Source organism: Eleginops maclovinus, chromosome 15, assembly GCF_036324505.1.
Source record: "Eleginops maclovinus isolate JMC-PN-2008 ecotype Puerto Natales chromosome 15, JC_Emac_rtc_rv5, whole genome shotgun sequence".
In the NCBI taxonomy this organism is placed as follows: Eukaryota; Metazoa; Chordata; class Actinopteri; order Perciformes; family Eleginopidae; genus Eleginops; species Eleginops maclovinus.
In genome coordinates, this window is record NC_086363.1 from 14900513 (window position 1) to 14916652 (window position 16140).

Genomic DNA, 16140 nt, shown 5'->3' on the forward strand with positions numbered 1-16140 from the left:
GCCATTTCTGATGGTTGGTATGTAACCTTGTTGATATAGCGTAACAATGCATGATTCACATGTGTGGAATTTTTCCAACAATGTTATTTGTGTTTGCCGTCCAACAAGCAGATAAAATATGTGTGTTGGTGTTAACAGATGAGGTATTTCCTGAGGAATGGGCAGTAATGCTGATACTGTAACAATGGAGTTGTGTATTCTAGTAGTAGTTGTACACTAAAATTATGGAGCTGTTCCAATATGTGTTCTTAATCATGGTGTTATAAGAAAAGAACGATGAAATAATCAGAATAAAGAGGTGCTTCAATCATAGAGCAATTGCAACATTTATTGAAGTGTTGGCTTTCTTGTATTGATTTATCAACACATTACAAAAATACATATATGTTCAAAACAGCAGATGTGTACTGTTCTGAAATCACTTTTTTCACAATGATGCCCTCCCCCCCTCAAAAAAAAAGAACAAGGAAACTATTCTTTGTACAAAGAGTGTAAGTGAAAGGTGTGAAAAGTGAGATATGAAAATGTATTTAAAATTACAGTTGTAAGTGCCGTCACATGACCTTCAACCAACCTTGAGGAAAAACAAAACATAATGTTCATGAATGTCTCATAAAAACTGATTTGGAAAAGGATTTCCACATAATGCATTTCATTCCCCTGCCGAAATGTTTTTCTTTAGGATCATCTCATTCATATACATCTTTTTTATTATTATTTTGTTTTACATCCATGGAGGATAGCTTCACCAAATCAACAACAGGAAATTAATTCGAAAGAAAAATTAAATATATATAAAAAAAAAAGAGAGACCGAAAGTCAATAATGGCACCACGTCTGTTAGAAAAAATAATAATAATCTGGCATGATTCTGCAATATTACATTTCCAAAACATTGTCTTCCCATACAGTGAACAAGTAATCATACAGAAACATATTCATGAAGATAAAATCCCTCCACCAGGATAATCATACAAAACTGCTATGGCATTCAAAAACATTTGAAGGAACATTGGCGAAAAACAATACTTTATCATCATTTTTAAACACTTACAGAGAGTATTTAATTAATGGCATACTTCAACAATGTAAACATATTGTAAGACTGAACGTCCGTGTGATTTGGATCTCTGTCAGGGTTTCACTGTTCATCTGTGCATGTGATATATTTCATTGTTGTATGCCTCATTTTGGACTAACAGAAGTGTGGTCTCCGCATCATTTCCTTTCTAAAATTCACCAAAAAAGAGGAATTTGCACCCTTCTTTCTACCAAAACAAAATGGCGCAGATAAAACCTGACAATAGCACGTTGAACTATCAAGTGAAGATGATTGTGATGATTTGCAGCACTAAAATGAAAGAAGCAGTCTCAATCTCCTTTCATGTGGCTTCCTGTCTCCCTCCCTCTCAGGCTTGCCTTGTCTCACTCTGACAGTCCGTTATAAGATGTGGCCAGTAGATGTGCATTTGGGTATGAAAAAAAACACACACTTTTCATATGCTTCCAATTTCATTTGAATGACTCTTCTCCCTGGCCAAGGTCCTGCTCTCTCTCTCCCTCCATTTCTTTCTTTTCATTTCTCCGTTCCAATCTTTCATTTTACTATAAGAATAGCCCCTACTCAAGGTCGCCTGGCCAGCCCCAATTGCAGCTGTGCTCGAAATTATCATAACTCATATATCCTATTTTTTTCCCCTCTCTCTACCAGATTCATTTCAGGATGAACGATGCAGAAAATAAAAACCGTAATCCCCAAAAGTCACGAACATGCACACTGTCTCAGAATCTGTTACTGGGAGTTAAACCCGTATCACTTTGTGAAGCGAATGAACAGGCTTCCTTTTAAAAGCCGCTCTAATGCATGAATCTGAGCTAGTGAACTGTGAAAAGACGCCGTCGGAGAGCGAGGCTTAGAGCACACTGCGGAGAGAAGAACACACACGCTAACACATATTGATATGAATTTCATTTGGAACTGTTTTGCAGATCCTAAGGGGACACGGGAAGTCGACCCGGGTCGGAGAGAGACGCCATCGCGGACACGAGAAGGAGATGCAGAATGATTTAGAATGTGTTACAATTGTTGAAGTAGCTTTAGCTTAACAAATTGCCTTTGAGTTAGCACACATGGCGTGGGGGAGGGGCAGTGGGTGAGATAATTAAGTGGTTCTGATAAAGCAAAAATGAATGGTAGTTACACTTAGCATATACTGTGGGTGATGCAAGCAGCTGGTCTTCTGATTGTATTGTTTTAGGCCATCTTTCACGTACAGTCGGGGCTACTTTGACATTTCAAAAAAGAATATATTTACAAACCATAAACAGGACTGTTCTCCTTCTCACATTAATCACAAGTAGTCTTAACTTATTCAACATATTAAATATGGTCTTTTTAATTCTACATTGGGAATGTAATAAGCATCAATTAAAGGTACCTCCTATTAAGTGCAACCTTTATTTATGTCCCGTCCAAAGCAGGACAGCAATACAGTAACTGCATTTAGGAATTATTCACACGCCAATATTTAAAAGGACAAATTCCCTGAATAAATTAATCAGGTCTTTAAGATTATGATGGATTTTTTAAATCCAGCATGAGGTTTTATTGTCAGGCTGACATTCAGTGCTTTAGGCCTGCATGAGGGAGTGGATTGTAGTCGCTGCTGCAGTTAATATAGAAAACAATTATTTTTACTTTAAAAAGCTAACTGCTTTGCACAATTTATCTCGCACATGATAATAAGCTTCCTTAAAGGAGAAAAGAAAGAGACCATTTGTATTAAGGATGACTTCTTCCCATTGCATTTTAGAAAAAAAAACAACATTTTAGCACATTTCAAAACTAACTCCATATGAAATCCCACAAAGATGTACCTGCACATGCCAAATATCATTACAAAAATCCAATAAATACAGAAATTATTGCACAGTAGAAAGGCTCCATGGATTCCTAACTGATAAAATCCTCAGACAGTTTGCCAAGAAACACCAAGTTGTGCATTCCAGACAAGTTCTCATTAAAGTTTCCCTTTGTTTATATTCTCAGGTGGCAGTTTCTGTGACAAGAAAAAAAGATGAACATCAATCAGTCTCATTTTTTTTTAAAGAGAGAAAGATTATCCAGCCAAGCCCCATAGCTGAAGAAGTGGTTATAGGGATCTCGTGTGTGCATGTTTCTGCTTTTGTGTATGTGTGTGAGAGTGTTTGCTTGTGAACATTGTTGGCTGTATAACTATTGGTTGCTGGCCTAAACTCTGTCCGCCTCCTCCAGTTTGACATCACTGGCCATCAAATGTTCGCCATGCCATTTCTTCATGTGTTTCTCCAGCGTGCTGTAAACGCTGAAGGGCATGTGGCAGATGTCGCAGCGGTACACCTCCTTTCCAAATTGCCCGTGGGTCTTCATGTGGCGTGTCAGCTTGGAGCTCTGGGCGCAGGCGTAGCTGCACAGGTCGCATTTGTAGGGCCGTTCCCCCGTGTGGCTGCGCCTGTGCACCGTCAGGTTGCTGCAGTTCTTGAACACCTTGCCACAGTACTCGCAGGTGTCATTCCTCCTATCCTTAGAGCTCGGGGGCCTGCCGGGTCCAGGTCCCCGCAGGAGGTGAGGAGTGCTGCTGCCACTGCGGCCCGAGGCACTTCCTGCTTCCATCAGCTCCCCAGGCGGGGTGGAGAAACGAAGGCTCCCCGTCTCTGAGGAGGAGTGCTCGGAGGAGGTGCCGAACGGTGACTGACGGGAATCTGTGAATCCCATGAAGGGTTCTCTGATGAAGTGGCGCGAAGCAGCGTAGCCAGCCAGAAGCTGAGAGTAGACATTCTCAGGGGAGATGAGGGGTAAGGTTGGAGGGAGCTCCAGCTGTTCCTTCTCTATCTTGATCCTCTTGTTGTTGGAGGAATTAGGGCTGGTGATTGGGGTGGGCCGGCGCTGGAACAACCCGGGGAAGGAGTCTGCTTCGGAAACACTAATTCTGCCGTTCATCACAGGCCTCTGTTCTGTCTGCTCGTCTCGCTGTCTGTCCTGCTGCTTCTCATTCTCTCTTTCTTCACCCCTCTGTCCACCGTCTCCATTAGGCTGTCTTTCCAGGCTTCTCTTGTTAAGGTTAAGTCTAAGGTGATTGTCCAGATGGTTGTATGGGTGCATGATTCCAACCCCACCACTGTCACTTACTCTATCCCTCACATCACTCAATTGTTTTTCCCCAGGACAATGTCTGGGGCCATTCGGCCCTTTTGGGCGGAACTCCTGGGAGTCCTCACTTAAGTTGGAATCTGGCCGACCATTCCTTAGTTCATCCTCCTCTTCCTCTTCTTCCTCTTCTTCTTCCTCCTCTTCTTCCTCCTCCTCCTCATTGTCCATGCACATCCCTCCTGAATTCCCTTCCCTGCTTTTCTCCTCACCTTCTCCTCCGTCCTCTCTATTTCCCTGTTCTGGGGAGCCACTCATGGACCCAGACTTGTTGTGCATATGTGTCTTCATGTGCCTTTTAAGCTTGCTGGCCTGGGAACAGGCGTGGTCACATAGATGGCACTTGTACGGCCTCTCTCCTGTGTGACTGCGTCTGTGGACGATCAGGTTGCTCTGGAACTTGAAGACCTTGCCACAGAACTCACAGGATTTGGATTTCCCCTGACTCTGGTTCTGACCCTGGCTGTCGGGAGGGCTGGAAGAACCGTGTCCCCCCTGAGAAGTGGGCGGGGGGGGATAGGTGAGAAATGCCGGGGGCTTGGCACCAGGCTGGAAAAGCGTGGGACTCAGCAAGCGGTGCATGGGTGGCACACGGTTGGGCGACAGAGGAGGTGTGGGTCCTCCATTATTGGTTGTGTTGCCCGCCAGTTCTCTCAGACGTCGGGAGAAGTCCATGGAAGGAGGATCCATGGGGGTCATCCGCATCACCCTCTCAAAGGCACTGGGGTGCTGGGACAGCAGCCCCATCTCTTCTGGGCCCAGCCGATCTAGGGGGGGTCTAGGGGGCGGGTTAGGGCTGACAAAGGGTGGTGTTGCAGGCAGTCGGGTCTCCATGTATCCTGGGGGAGGGGGGTGTTCCCTGAGTAGGGGCGCGGCCATACGGAGGAGGTGGAATGGGTTGTTGGGGTCACCGAGGAAAGTGGGGATAGGTGAGCGAGTCAGGGCTTCAGTGCACGGGGGAGGAGGCAGAACCATGCGCGGAGTAAGGGAGCAGTTGACTGGGTGGTGGTCCAGGTAGATGCGGATGCCATGAGTGTGCTGGGCATGCTGGAGCAGGAACCAGGCGCTGGTGAAAGTCTGCTTACAGGTAGTACAGATGTAGCTGGATGGCTCATCTTTATCTGTTGATTAAAAGAAAGGAAATCCGTATGAGTATTGTAAAATCCAAGAACATAATGCTAAGAAAAACAACATCATTTTATTTATTAATTTAAACCAGCATATTACTTGCATGTTCCATAGCAACCTATGTGAACATGTAAGGGACAAACACGAAAATAATTGCATTAAGGGGTGCTAGCCTATTTTAAAGGTTCATACATATTAATCCAACCTAAATCCAAAAACTAATGTGCTCAAACTTTGTGATGTCAAAAAGAATAAGGTATATAATTGCTCAATGGACAATAAACTGTGAAAGATGTATTAATAAATATATACTCTATATTAAGACATATAAAGTTAAACAAAAAAATCTGTAAGAAAAAATCCACTTCACAACTGAGCATTGAACAAAGGGTATAAAAAAGAAAACTGTTCAGATATTGATTAAACTTTCCTAGGTCATTCAAGTAACATGTTGCTATTCTTCATGTAACTGGTTTCCCCTTTAATCCTGTTTGTGTCTTTGTACGGGGGTCTTCCATGGGCTTTGTCTGTGAGTGTATGACATTTTGAGTGTGTGTGTGTGTGTGTGTGTGTGTGTGTGTCTGTCTACAGGCTAATGCAGATGGCAGGTATTGCCCTCAGGCCACAACACATTATGCTAATTTTAATGTCAGCTAGGCTTTAATATACAGATCCATCTCGTCTACTATGTCATTTCCATATGGAGAGACGGGAGGCAGCAATAGAAAAAAAGCACACCAATGGGGAAAAAAGGAAATATTGGAAGGGGGAGGGTTTGTGAAGTAGCATTAGAAAGAAAGAGACACACACAAAAGAAGAGACAGGAGAGGTGATGGAGACGATGTGTAAACAGTAAAGACCCCTCCGGTCTTAACACAGCATCCACATGAAGTAAAGCTCTGCGTCACTGGTGTAATAACAGCTACAGTAAAGTGATTTGGTGCGACTGTAAACACACACACACACACACACACACACATACCAAAGCTCCATGTCGCTCATTGACAAATTGCCCCCTTAAATGGCATGACTTAATAATGCCAAATGAATCTATCAGTCACTATGGCATGGCCCTGTCACCCAGCTTATGAGTCATAAAAAGAGCCTTGGTTGGGATTCATCTAATTCAACACAGGCTAGCCTTGAACACAGTCCTATGTTTGCTTGAAAGGCATCTGCATCTACTTTATCATCAACGACTACCGCAAGCAGAGTCGAGTCAGTAAGGTGGTCCCAAAGCCTGGAGCCCGGAGGGGGGAAAACAAAGAAGGAGAAGTAACTTCTGCCCAGAGTCTTATGTGATCAAGAAAAAAGCCCTTACAGTAAGATGGCGGCCTCACAGCCACCCATTGTCATGGAATGTAAAACACACATTCAGACATGCGTGGCAATATTCTCTTCCCACTTTCCTTCTCTGTGTCCAACCTCTCGCAGCAGTGGTACCGTGCAGGAACAGATGAGCGAAAGCTGATGTTGGATCAGTGTCTAGCACAGGAAGCTGATTTGGCGGTGTGATTGGTTTGGCTTTCCCCAGGGGATACGAGGTCAGAAAAAGTTAATGAGGGGCTCATTTACTGATTCTGTCTGTTTTTCTCTGCTATTAGCGGGGCTCTGTTGTAGCCATCACTCGCACTGTTTGTGTGGGATTTCACATGACCTGACTCCTGCGAGCGTGTCTATGTGTGTGGACATGTATGTGGATGTATGATTCATGTGTGTGCGTGGGGCGAGTGGCGGGCTGCCTGCCCGTGTTTAGTTTGGCGAGGCTTCACACGGCTGCTTGGCAGCGGAGAGCTGGACAGCTTAACAGCTTGGACGAGGAGAAGAGAGCAAAAGAGGGAAGGGAAGAGGAGGAGGAGAGGGGGTAAGAACAGAGGTGGAGGGACTTTAAGGGCCAGACGTGTTTGGGCACACATACACTGACACACACATAGAGGGTATTTACATGCCCCAAGAGACCAAGAGGGGTCCATAGATTTAGGAGCTGTGTAATCTCATCAACAGGCAAGGATCAATATGAAATGAAGACGTGAGATTGGGAGAGGGAATGAAGATCTCTTAATTTATCAAATGTTTGCTTCTTCTTATAGCTGTATTTGGGTGTGCAGTCCCACATGGCCTCATCAATACAAGTTAACCAATCATATCCCAGACCCCCGCTCCCCCCAACCTTCTAGCCCATCCCCACCCCTTACAGCACTACAGCAACACATTTGCATCTTGTCATATCTTACACAGCCGTGCCATATGTTGTTAAAGGAAGCGTGGCGGCTAATAGAGTGGCAGCTGATGGCTGCTGCCTAATGACGGCCAAAGACAAATTTCATCAACTTCCCAAACAAGCAAGCAAGCAGGGGGAAAGGAGGAAAACAGAGAATGGGTAAGAAGAAACACTTCAAGAAGAAGATAGATAGGTAGATGGACAGTTACTATATCTAAAACTTATGTTTTCCGCTACCCTCTAAACATGAGTCTTAGCCTGTGTTTTACTTCTACAATTCATTGGCAACTTCATTTACTCCACTATAATTTTCATATTTTGATTATTATGACAAAAAATTAAATAAAACAATGTGTCCTCTAATATCACATGTTAAGATGAAATTAATTGATGTTTGCTGTAATTCTCAGGCTAACCAGCATTCTTTATAATACAAAAAAGAAAAACACACACTTATTGCATATAATTATGTTCCAGCAATTTAATATATCCTATTTTGAAAATGGCACGAGTACTTTTTCTTTTACGTTTATTTTGTCCCTGATACTTTTAAACCTTTAGTAAAGCTGAATTTTGAGTGGAGGACTTTCTACACTGATGTATCACGAGATAGATAAATTTTTTATCGACAGACTTTAAGTGGAGCACATCCTCACTCAATTCTTCTCCTCACACACACTTGCACACATGCTGTGAGAGTGTGAATGTTGTCGCCGCTCAGTGCTCGAGCCAATAAAAGCCTTCATTAAAGAATCACGGTGGGCCGTGTCATGCTTCACTTTGTGGTAATTACAGTCGTCTGCCTGACACGCAGGCAGGGACCCCTCCACTGCTGACCGCCAAGGTCAACTACCAGTTAGAAGAGTTACATTCTCCACTCCACGCAGTCACTGATGCTGGACCTAATCGGCCAATTTACTCTGGCACGCCATATGCACACAGACACACGTACTGACACACACTCGCACTGTTCTGTGAATGGGGCTGAGATGAAAGGTTAAATGAAATGGAGTCACAGCAGGATTCTGTAATGTGGTGCTGCATTAGGAACTGCATTTCTGCCGGTGTGGGTCATTTTGCTGGCAGTACAAGTGCTTGTAAATGCTTCAGCATGATGACATTCCATTGAAATAGTCTGAATCTTTAATATTTCTGCCCAGGTGTCCACCGGGGCGGGCTTTCCCATGAAAGCAGACGAACACAATAGAGACCAGTTTAAGGAGGGCAGCTCTTTGTCCTGTGCAACAAAACAAGGGCTAAGGGCCAGGAGGCCTGGAGGAAGTTATTAAAAAAATTGGCACATGCGTGGAGCTGAGGTAGGCCAGTAATAATGTTCCCCTTCTCTCCTGGTTTTCTTTTTTTTTTTTACTAAACCACCGAGCCAATTAACCCAGTCTTCAGGGACTTGGATCTGAGCTTTACATCAGATTTTATTCTTTCCAGATTGCCTTTTTATAGCCATTATTTTGCCTTAAAAAGTACAAACAAAATGCCAGTGAATGAAGGGGAGCCACGGTATTGACTGTTTGCATATGGCCGGTGTAGAAAAGTCGGTGTGAGCTTGGCGCGGTTGAAGCAGACACCAGGCGCATGGTGCAGACATGTGGATTTGTGTTTAATTTAAGAACTCACATATGCCTTCCCTGCAGCCTGAGTTTGATTTATATTTCCCTAAAGCACAAGCTCCCTGCATTTACATTGCACTTTACATTTTGGGGCCTTTATCAGATGCTATAATCCGGAGGGACTTATAATAAAACCGCAGAAGAATAACAAAAATCCAAAAGGCTCAGCTTTTCGACAACATGGGCAAACTAGGAGCAGTGAGTGGCTGGTAATGAAAGCCCACTGATGCCAAATTAACTCTCAGAAAGCTTGGTGAAAAAAAAATCATAATTGAAAATAAGTAGCATTTGAACGCTAGCCCACTAACTTCCCTGCTGTACTGCCTTCGTTTGGCATGGGCAGTTCTGCGGGAGGCGGGGGGAAAAACATCCAGGGGGCAAAGTTTGAAGTGTGAGTAATGTTGCTTTACTGCAGAAACAGAAGACACTGCAGGTTGTTAACAAGGAAGTGAGTGAGGATGTGCTACAGTATGTCATGTGAGTGTGTGCACTGCAGCATTCCTGGGGTTCAGGTTCGCCGTACTGCTCCTACATTCCATCAAGGGCGACAGAACGCCACCACGACAGATTTGCATACAGAACAAAGCCGCCCGCAGGCTAGGCCACTGGGACACAAACCTGCAGCCCCTCCCTCACACCCCTCGCAGCTTACACATGTGCACGCGCAAAGCCCGAGCCCTGGGAGCATGCGTGTGTGTGCACCTGTCAGGGGTTAGCTGACACCTCTGCTGCTGGCAAAGCAGCTCCTCATTAGCATGGCTGTGATCTAGGGGTCCCCAGGGGTCCCAGCCTCCTCACCTCGTCCCCCCCGCCCTTTACACCTCTGCTCTCCTCCTCCTCCTCCTCACATCTCCCATCCGTCCCTCCTGCTCCTCCTCCTCCTTCCACAGCTCTCCCCTCTGCTCTGATGGCTTGTTTGTCATGGAAGGGGCTAATCAGGAGACGCGAGGCCATGCAGATCAACCTTGTTTGTCCCTACATACGTGTGTGTGTGTGTGTGTGTGTGTGTGTGTGTGTGTGTGTGTGTGTGTGTGTGTGTGTGTGTGTGTGTGTGTGTGTGTGTGTGTGTGTTTGTGTGTGTGTGTGTGTGGGTGGGGGTGTATGTCTATGTGTGTGTGTGTGTGTGTGTGTGTGTGTGTGTGTGTGTGTGTGTGTGTGTGTGTGTGTGTGTGTGTGTGTGTGTGTGTTTCACAGGGAACTGCGGCCACAGCGACTGTCACACACATGCAGTAAAACAGAGAGAGACGGAGAAAAAGAGAGAAGGAATCAGGCTGTGGAGGGTGGCAGTAGCAGGCAGGGGGTAAGGCTCTCACACAGTGTGACTGGCTCCATGCTAACTCAAACCAGCTTTGGCCTGCTAACCATATACATCTGTGTGTGTGTGTGTGTGTGTGTGTGTGTGTGTGTGTGTGTGTGTGTGTGTGTGTGTGTGTGTGTGTGTGTGTGTGTGTGTGTGTGTGTGTGTGTGTGTGTGCGTGTGTGTGTGTGTGTGTGTGTGCGCGTGTGTGTGTGTGTGTCTGTCTGTCTGTGTTTGTCTGCAGCCAACATGACCAGCTGAAGAGCTTTTAAAGAAACAGTGCTCCTTAATGTGTTTGCTGGAAAGTGCATAAAAATCCCTTTCACTTCCTAAATCTCTTCGCCTTCCTGTCTTCCTTTCCTCTCACTTACTAGCACCTGTACAAAAGGGATCTGGGTACTCCACCCTGACCCTTATGCCTCCTGGGATACGGGTCAAATGAACAATAAAAGGGATCAGGTATCTCAAACAACTTGATCACAGGCACACACAGCGAGTATCCAGCTGCCCCACAATGCATGAGTGGAGGAGGCTCTCATGTAGCACGGCGGAGGGAGCAAGCACATTGCAGCGAGGGCGCAGGGGACGCGCTGTGAAAAATAACTGGAAAGACCTCTCTGTCAGTGAAGAGCTATGACTTTTGGCTCGCCTTCTAGGACACAGAGGGAGGGAGTGATACAGACAAAAACGAATGAAAAGAAAAAGGGAGCTCTATAAAGTACATTAGCTAAGCCCTCTGTGGCATTTCTGTAAGCCTGACTCATCGGCATCAGCTCCTAACTAGTCCCAGCGTCTGTGTTTTTTTGGGGTATGTGCGCACACTTGTGGGGTCTGCTGTTTGTCATGTGATGCTGACAAATGGATGACACTCAGTCGTGCTTGTGGTTGCGAAGGAGATGTAAGAGAGAGGAGCAAGATGGAGTAGAGGATGAAGGAGGGTTAAAAAAAGGAGGGCGGGGGGAAAAATAGGAAAAGAGGGAAAAAGGAATGGAAACAGAAGACGGATTGCACTTCCTTTTTGTTTATCACCTGCACCATTTTCAATAGAAATTACAATCATTTTAATCCCTCACTCTATCTCATAGCATGACACAGCAGTAAGGAAAACAGACGGCATACAAGAAAAAGGAAAAATGGTGTCATCACTGGGTAGAACTAAGCAAGCACGCTTAAGTTAAGGATAAATTCAACCACCAATAAATAAAATAAATAAAGGACAAATATTTTAGAGAGGAGGTCCCCACTTATACAACAAAAACAGCAAAATATTTGTATAGGTGATGGCAGCAAAAGACTTAAAAAGTCACGCTGCTTTGACAATGAAACGGAGAGCGACTTTGTGGACTCACACAATGTTTGTTTGAGGTTTTACATCCAAATGAGCTCCAGTCATACCCTCGGGAGCTCTCACTTTGTCCAGAAAGTCAATTTCCTACTCAGTGGCAGTGAATAGGAAATTGACTTTGACATGTGAGTGACTTGCGAATCCTGCTTTGTGGGTTTATTAAATTTTTCATCGGATCAATCATTTTATACAAACAGGGCGTGAAGTGTATAGAGTTCGTCTTTGAATGTTTTTGCCTCCAATGGTCAATGGACTGAACCAAACTAAATTAAATGAAACAAACACAATGGAGATGCAGTGTTCATCTCCACCTGTGAGTGTCCTTGTGCAAATTCCGCTAAAGCTGTCTTCTACTATGATTGTTCACAGTCACGCTTAGTATACCTTTACATTAGTAGTTTGATATACGATTAAAAGTATTTTTGCATATAAAGTCATTTGAATAGGGATACTTCCAGATTTTACTCTTTTTATCATCATTTTAAACTAAATATCTTTGAATTGGACAAAAATAAGACATCAGAAGACATATTCTTGGACTTCTAGATTATGTGGTGGGCATTTCTTTTGTCATTACTGACATTTTGCAGACCAAACTATGCATCTAGAAAAATGTTTTGCGAATTAATTCATTTTGAAAATAGTCGTTAGGTACAGATCTATGCCACATGCATGTGTTTGCATGTACAGTATATGCCCATGCTCACAGTGTGTATCTCAGGCTACCATGCTGGTACAGGGTGCTTTATTCTTTCAGCAGTAGTAATGGTCCCCAGCTGGCTTTTGCCCACTGGAGCCAAGCAGCCAGTCCCACTTAACTAGCAGCCCACAGGAAAATACCACCATGGCCCTGAATGAAGCACACAGGCCTCTCCAACCCAATCAGCCCGCTATAAAACTTGCCCCTCGCATGCTTGAGACATGGCGTACAGTGCATTCCTGTGATTGGGAAAGAGAGCCTGAAACATTCATGATTTAATTCACTAGTACTCCACTGTTCAATATGTACTTAGGGCTACTCAAGGCCTGTGAGAGGATACAGTGCAAGAACACAAAGCAAAGGAGAGGGCACAGTGTGTTGCGTCATTTGCCACCAATTTGCACGCTATCTAATTAGTGTTACTAAACCGAAGTAACAAAAGGGGGGAGTGTTAAAAAAATTAAAATGGACTACTGATATTTAGCTCTTTTTATTTGCTCCGCTCAATCTTTGTAAAAAAGGGTTGTTTAGCCCATTTTGAAAAGCAGGATGTGGGTGTGCTTGGAACTCTTGAAGTAAATATCTCATGTATTTATAAAAAAACCTTTCTTTATCATATTTGTCCATTAAATATGAGGCTACACCCGGGTGCTGGTTTGGTTAGCTGAAGTGTAAAAACTATGTTGTGGTTTGAGAGGAGGTTGTTTTTTGCAAATGAGCAGCAGTGACTTCCTGGAGCCTTGCGCAGTTGTTTTTGTAATTCACTTTTTGTGTGGATTGAATAAAAGAAAATGCTCTAGGTGGATTTTGTCACCTTTGAGTCGGGCTAGCTGTTTACCCCTGATTCAACTCTTTATGGTAAGCTAAGCAAAGCTAGCTAACTTCTCGATATACTTTCATATTTACCGTAAAGACATGACAACAGTGTCGATCTTCACATTCAATTTTAGTAAGTAGATGTATAAGCATATTTCCCCAAAAGACAGACTTTTAATTATTTCATCTGCAAGTAAGGTACAGTATGGCTAAAGGTTTGTATCAATTTAGCAATGCTATATGCTACACCCTCAGACTATTAAAGGTGACAGGTGTGATTATTTTAAAAGATCATACTTGGGGTTTTGGTTACTAGGACAACATTTTTACATGCTGTAGTTTTCAAAATACTATGCTGTAATATAATATAATGCACTATAATGAGCCTACATGTGACATAGGAAGGGATGACAAATCTGAGTGGCTTGTTAAATCCTAGTTTTCTAATCTTCCCTAAATAAATAGTGGGCTTATATCCAAGTTTATGGGTTGGTAGGAAGTCCATACACCCATATATAAAAATGTTAAGAAGTACATCTGTATATATTTATAATATCACCTTTGGAAAGTAAAATATAGATTAAAATTAATGAACTTTGTCTTCCCAAAAAACAAGCCATGATCTACAAACAAAATTATTTACAAAACAAAAATGGATTTGAGCTTTTATGAGCAACACAAGACTTACTGATTTTTTTCTGTCTTTTTTTCCCTTGCTCTCCTTCTCTCTTATCTGTAAGCTCCTTTTGTGATCCAGTGAATGCCGGCGGTCATGTCTCCAGGTGAATTCTCTCTCATGTGTCCTGAAACATGCTTAGGTGTGTCAAACCGTCTCTTGACTTGTCTCTAACCTTCAATGCTACGCACACATGTACACACACAAATGCAGACATACTGTAGATTCATCTCTCAACATACACACCCAACACATATTTATGAAGTGACATTTGTCTGTGGGACTGACACTCTCTCTTTCTGCCATTTCTTTCCTTCTGGTTTTCTCTGTCTTTCTGGCTGTTATCACGCTGATACATTTCCTGCTCTTGGCACGGCTCCTGCATAGCTTATGGTTAAAGAAAGCTTTCATCTATCCAGTGCCTTTAGGACACACACACACACAAACACACTCACGCCCTCTCTCACACACATATGAGTCTGGTATACGTACGGGCCGGCGCTGCCCCGCCAGACCACAGGCCCAGACAAGCTCCGCTGGCACCAATCACCCTGATAACATCTTAGGCTTTATTTCATTTTGGCTCGCTCTGTTCTGCTCTGGGAAAGACAGACACAGACATGAGAGCTTTCTGGAAAATATGAATTATGGCAGAATACAGAGAGCGTAGCCCCTTAACCTTGAGTAGTTAACTCCCCTGTCTGCAAAGCCATCTACGGACATGACAGTGCAAGCCCTCTTTCATCCAAAAAAAGCGGACCAGAGCAGATGTTTCTTCCTTTTTTCTCAAAGATGACAGTATTGGTTTTATGAGCTGAAATGAAAGTTTGAAAAAAAGTTTGAAAAAAAATCACGTTTTAGGTACTGAATATTCTTTTCACCTTAAAATACTTAACTTTTATTACCCCACGTTTTGAGGTATTTGTGTAACATTTCTGCCTCCATCCATTCATATATAGCTGTGGTGCTCACAGCATTGAAAAAATATGTTTGAATTATTCAACATAGTGTGTCTTTCCAAATAAAATGGATTCACTCAGGATTATCCCCAAAATGACCTCTCTGTTAACAGTTTGCAATGGAAATGAAACTACTTTTTCCACGAAAAAAAAAATAGTGCCTATGAGAATAATTCACAGTGACACTTTTTCAGGGAAGAGATGTGGCTTTTACATTTTTAATTGCAAGACCGTGATATAGAGGTATATTATATCTCAGAGGTATAAGAACACTACCTTGCTTTTTTTTAACTCACCCTTTAATATTACATTAGTTTTGGCATTTTTCACTCTTCTTTCAAATTGAACTGCTTACAATAAAAACACATGTGCATGACAGAGTATTTTATCATGTAACAATGTTGTATCAATGTAAAATGTATTGTTTGCACACTAAATATTGTTCATGGCACACCCATGCTTTAAATCTAAGTGACAAACTGACATGCAGGCATCCTACGTTCATCATGTGTTTGTCTGTGTCTAGTTTTCTCTCGTGAAGTAATTGCTGGAGACAAATAAGTGGATGAAATAAGGGCAGTCGTAAGTGTACCATGAAAGGTTTTCAATATCTCTTGCGGTGAAGCAGCCTGTAAAAGGAAAATACGGCCATAAACGCTGTCTCCTCATTTTCTTCTCCCACAGTCCCACCCAATCAGAGTGGGACGTTAATAAGATAAGAGGAAAGGCACAACAACAGTGTCGCAAAGTAGGATTACCCATGTCTGACTTGCTAACAAGCGCCATTTCTTTTCCTTTTCACAAACACTAATGGTAGCCTTTTTTCCCTCCCAAAGGCAAACACAAACTACTTTTCAATAGAAAAATGTGAGTGAACGCCCCGGTCAGAAAATCTCCGCCGTTTACCTCCTGAAAGGGGCGTATTATGCACTAATGTCTAGCAGACTGCATAATAGCTGAACACACAGACACATGAGGATTTTATCTGAAGAAGTGTTTCCAGAGTGAGAGAAAGGTGTACATGTTGCAGAGCAGGTTCTTGTTCAGGGTCTTGCATTTAAAAGTGTACAACCACACGCATGCTGCAATTCCAGTGGGTTCTTTATAGAATGTACAACATTACTCAGCACTGATGACAGCACACCTGCTATCAAGCAGAGAGGGGATGCGAGCTCGAAAACTACAGT

The 16140-nt window shown here is 43.2% G+C and overlaps 1 protein-coding gene across 2 annotated transcripts in view; it reads right to left on the bottom strand.

Annotated features, from left to right (window-relative positions):
* Nucleotides 1-302: 302 nt before the first annotated feature.
* bcl11bb (BCL11 transcription factor B b) overlaps nt 303-16140 on the bottom strand; it is a 30618-nt gene continuing 14780 nt past the window's right edge. For both annotated transcript variants that reach the window (XM_063902368.1, XM_063902367.1), the window contains exon 3: nt 303-5307. In XM_063902368.1, the coding sequence (XP_063758438.1) occupies nt 3251-5307 (2057 nt within the window). In that variant the 3' untranslated portion in view covers nt 303-3250. The remainder of the gene's footprint in view (nt 5308-16140) is intronic.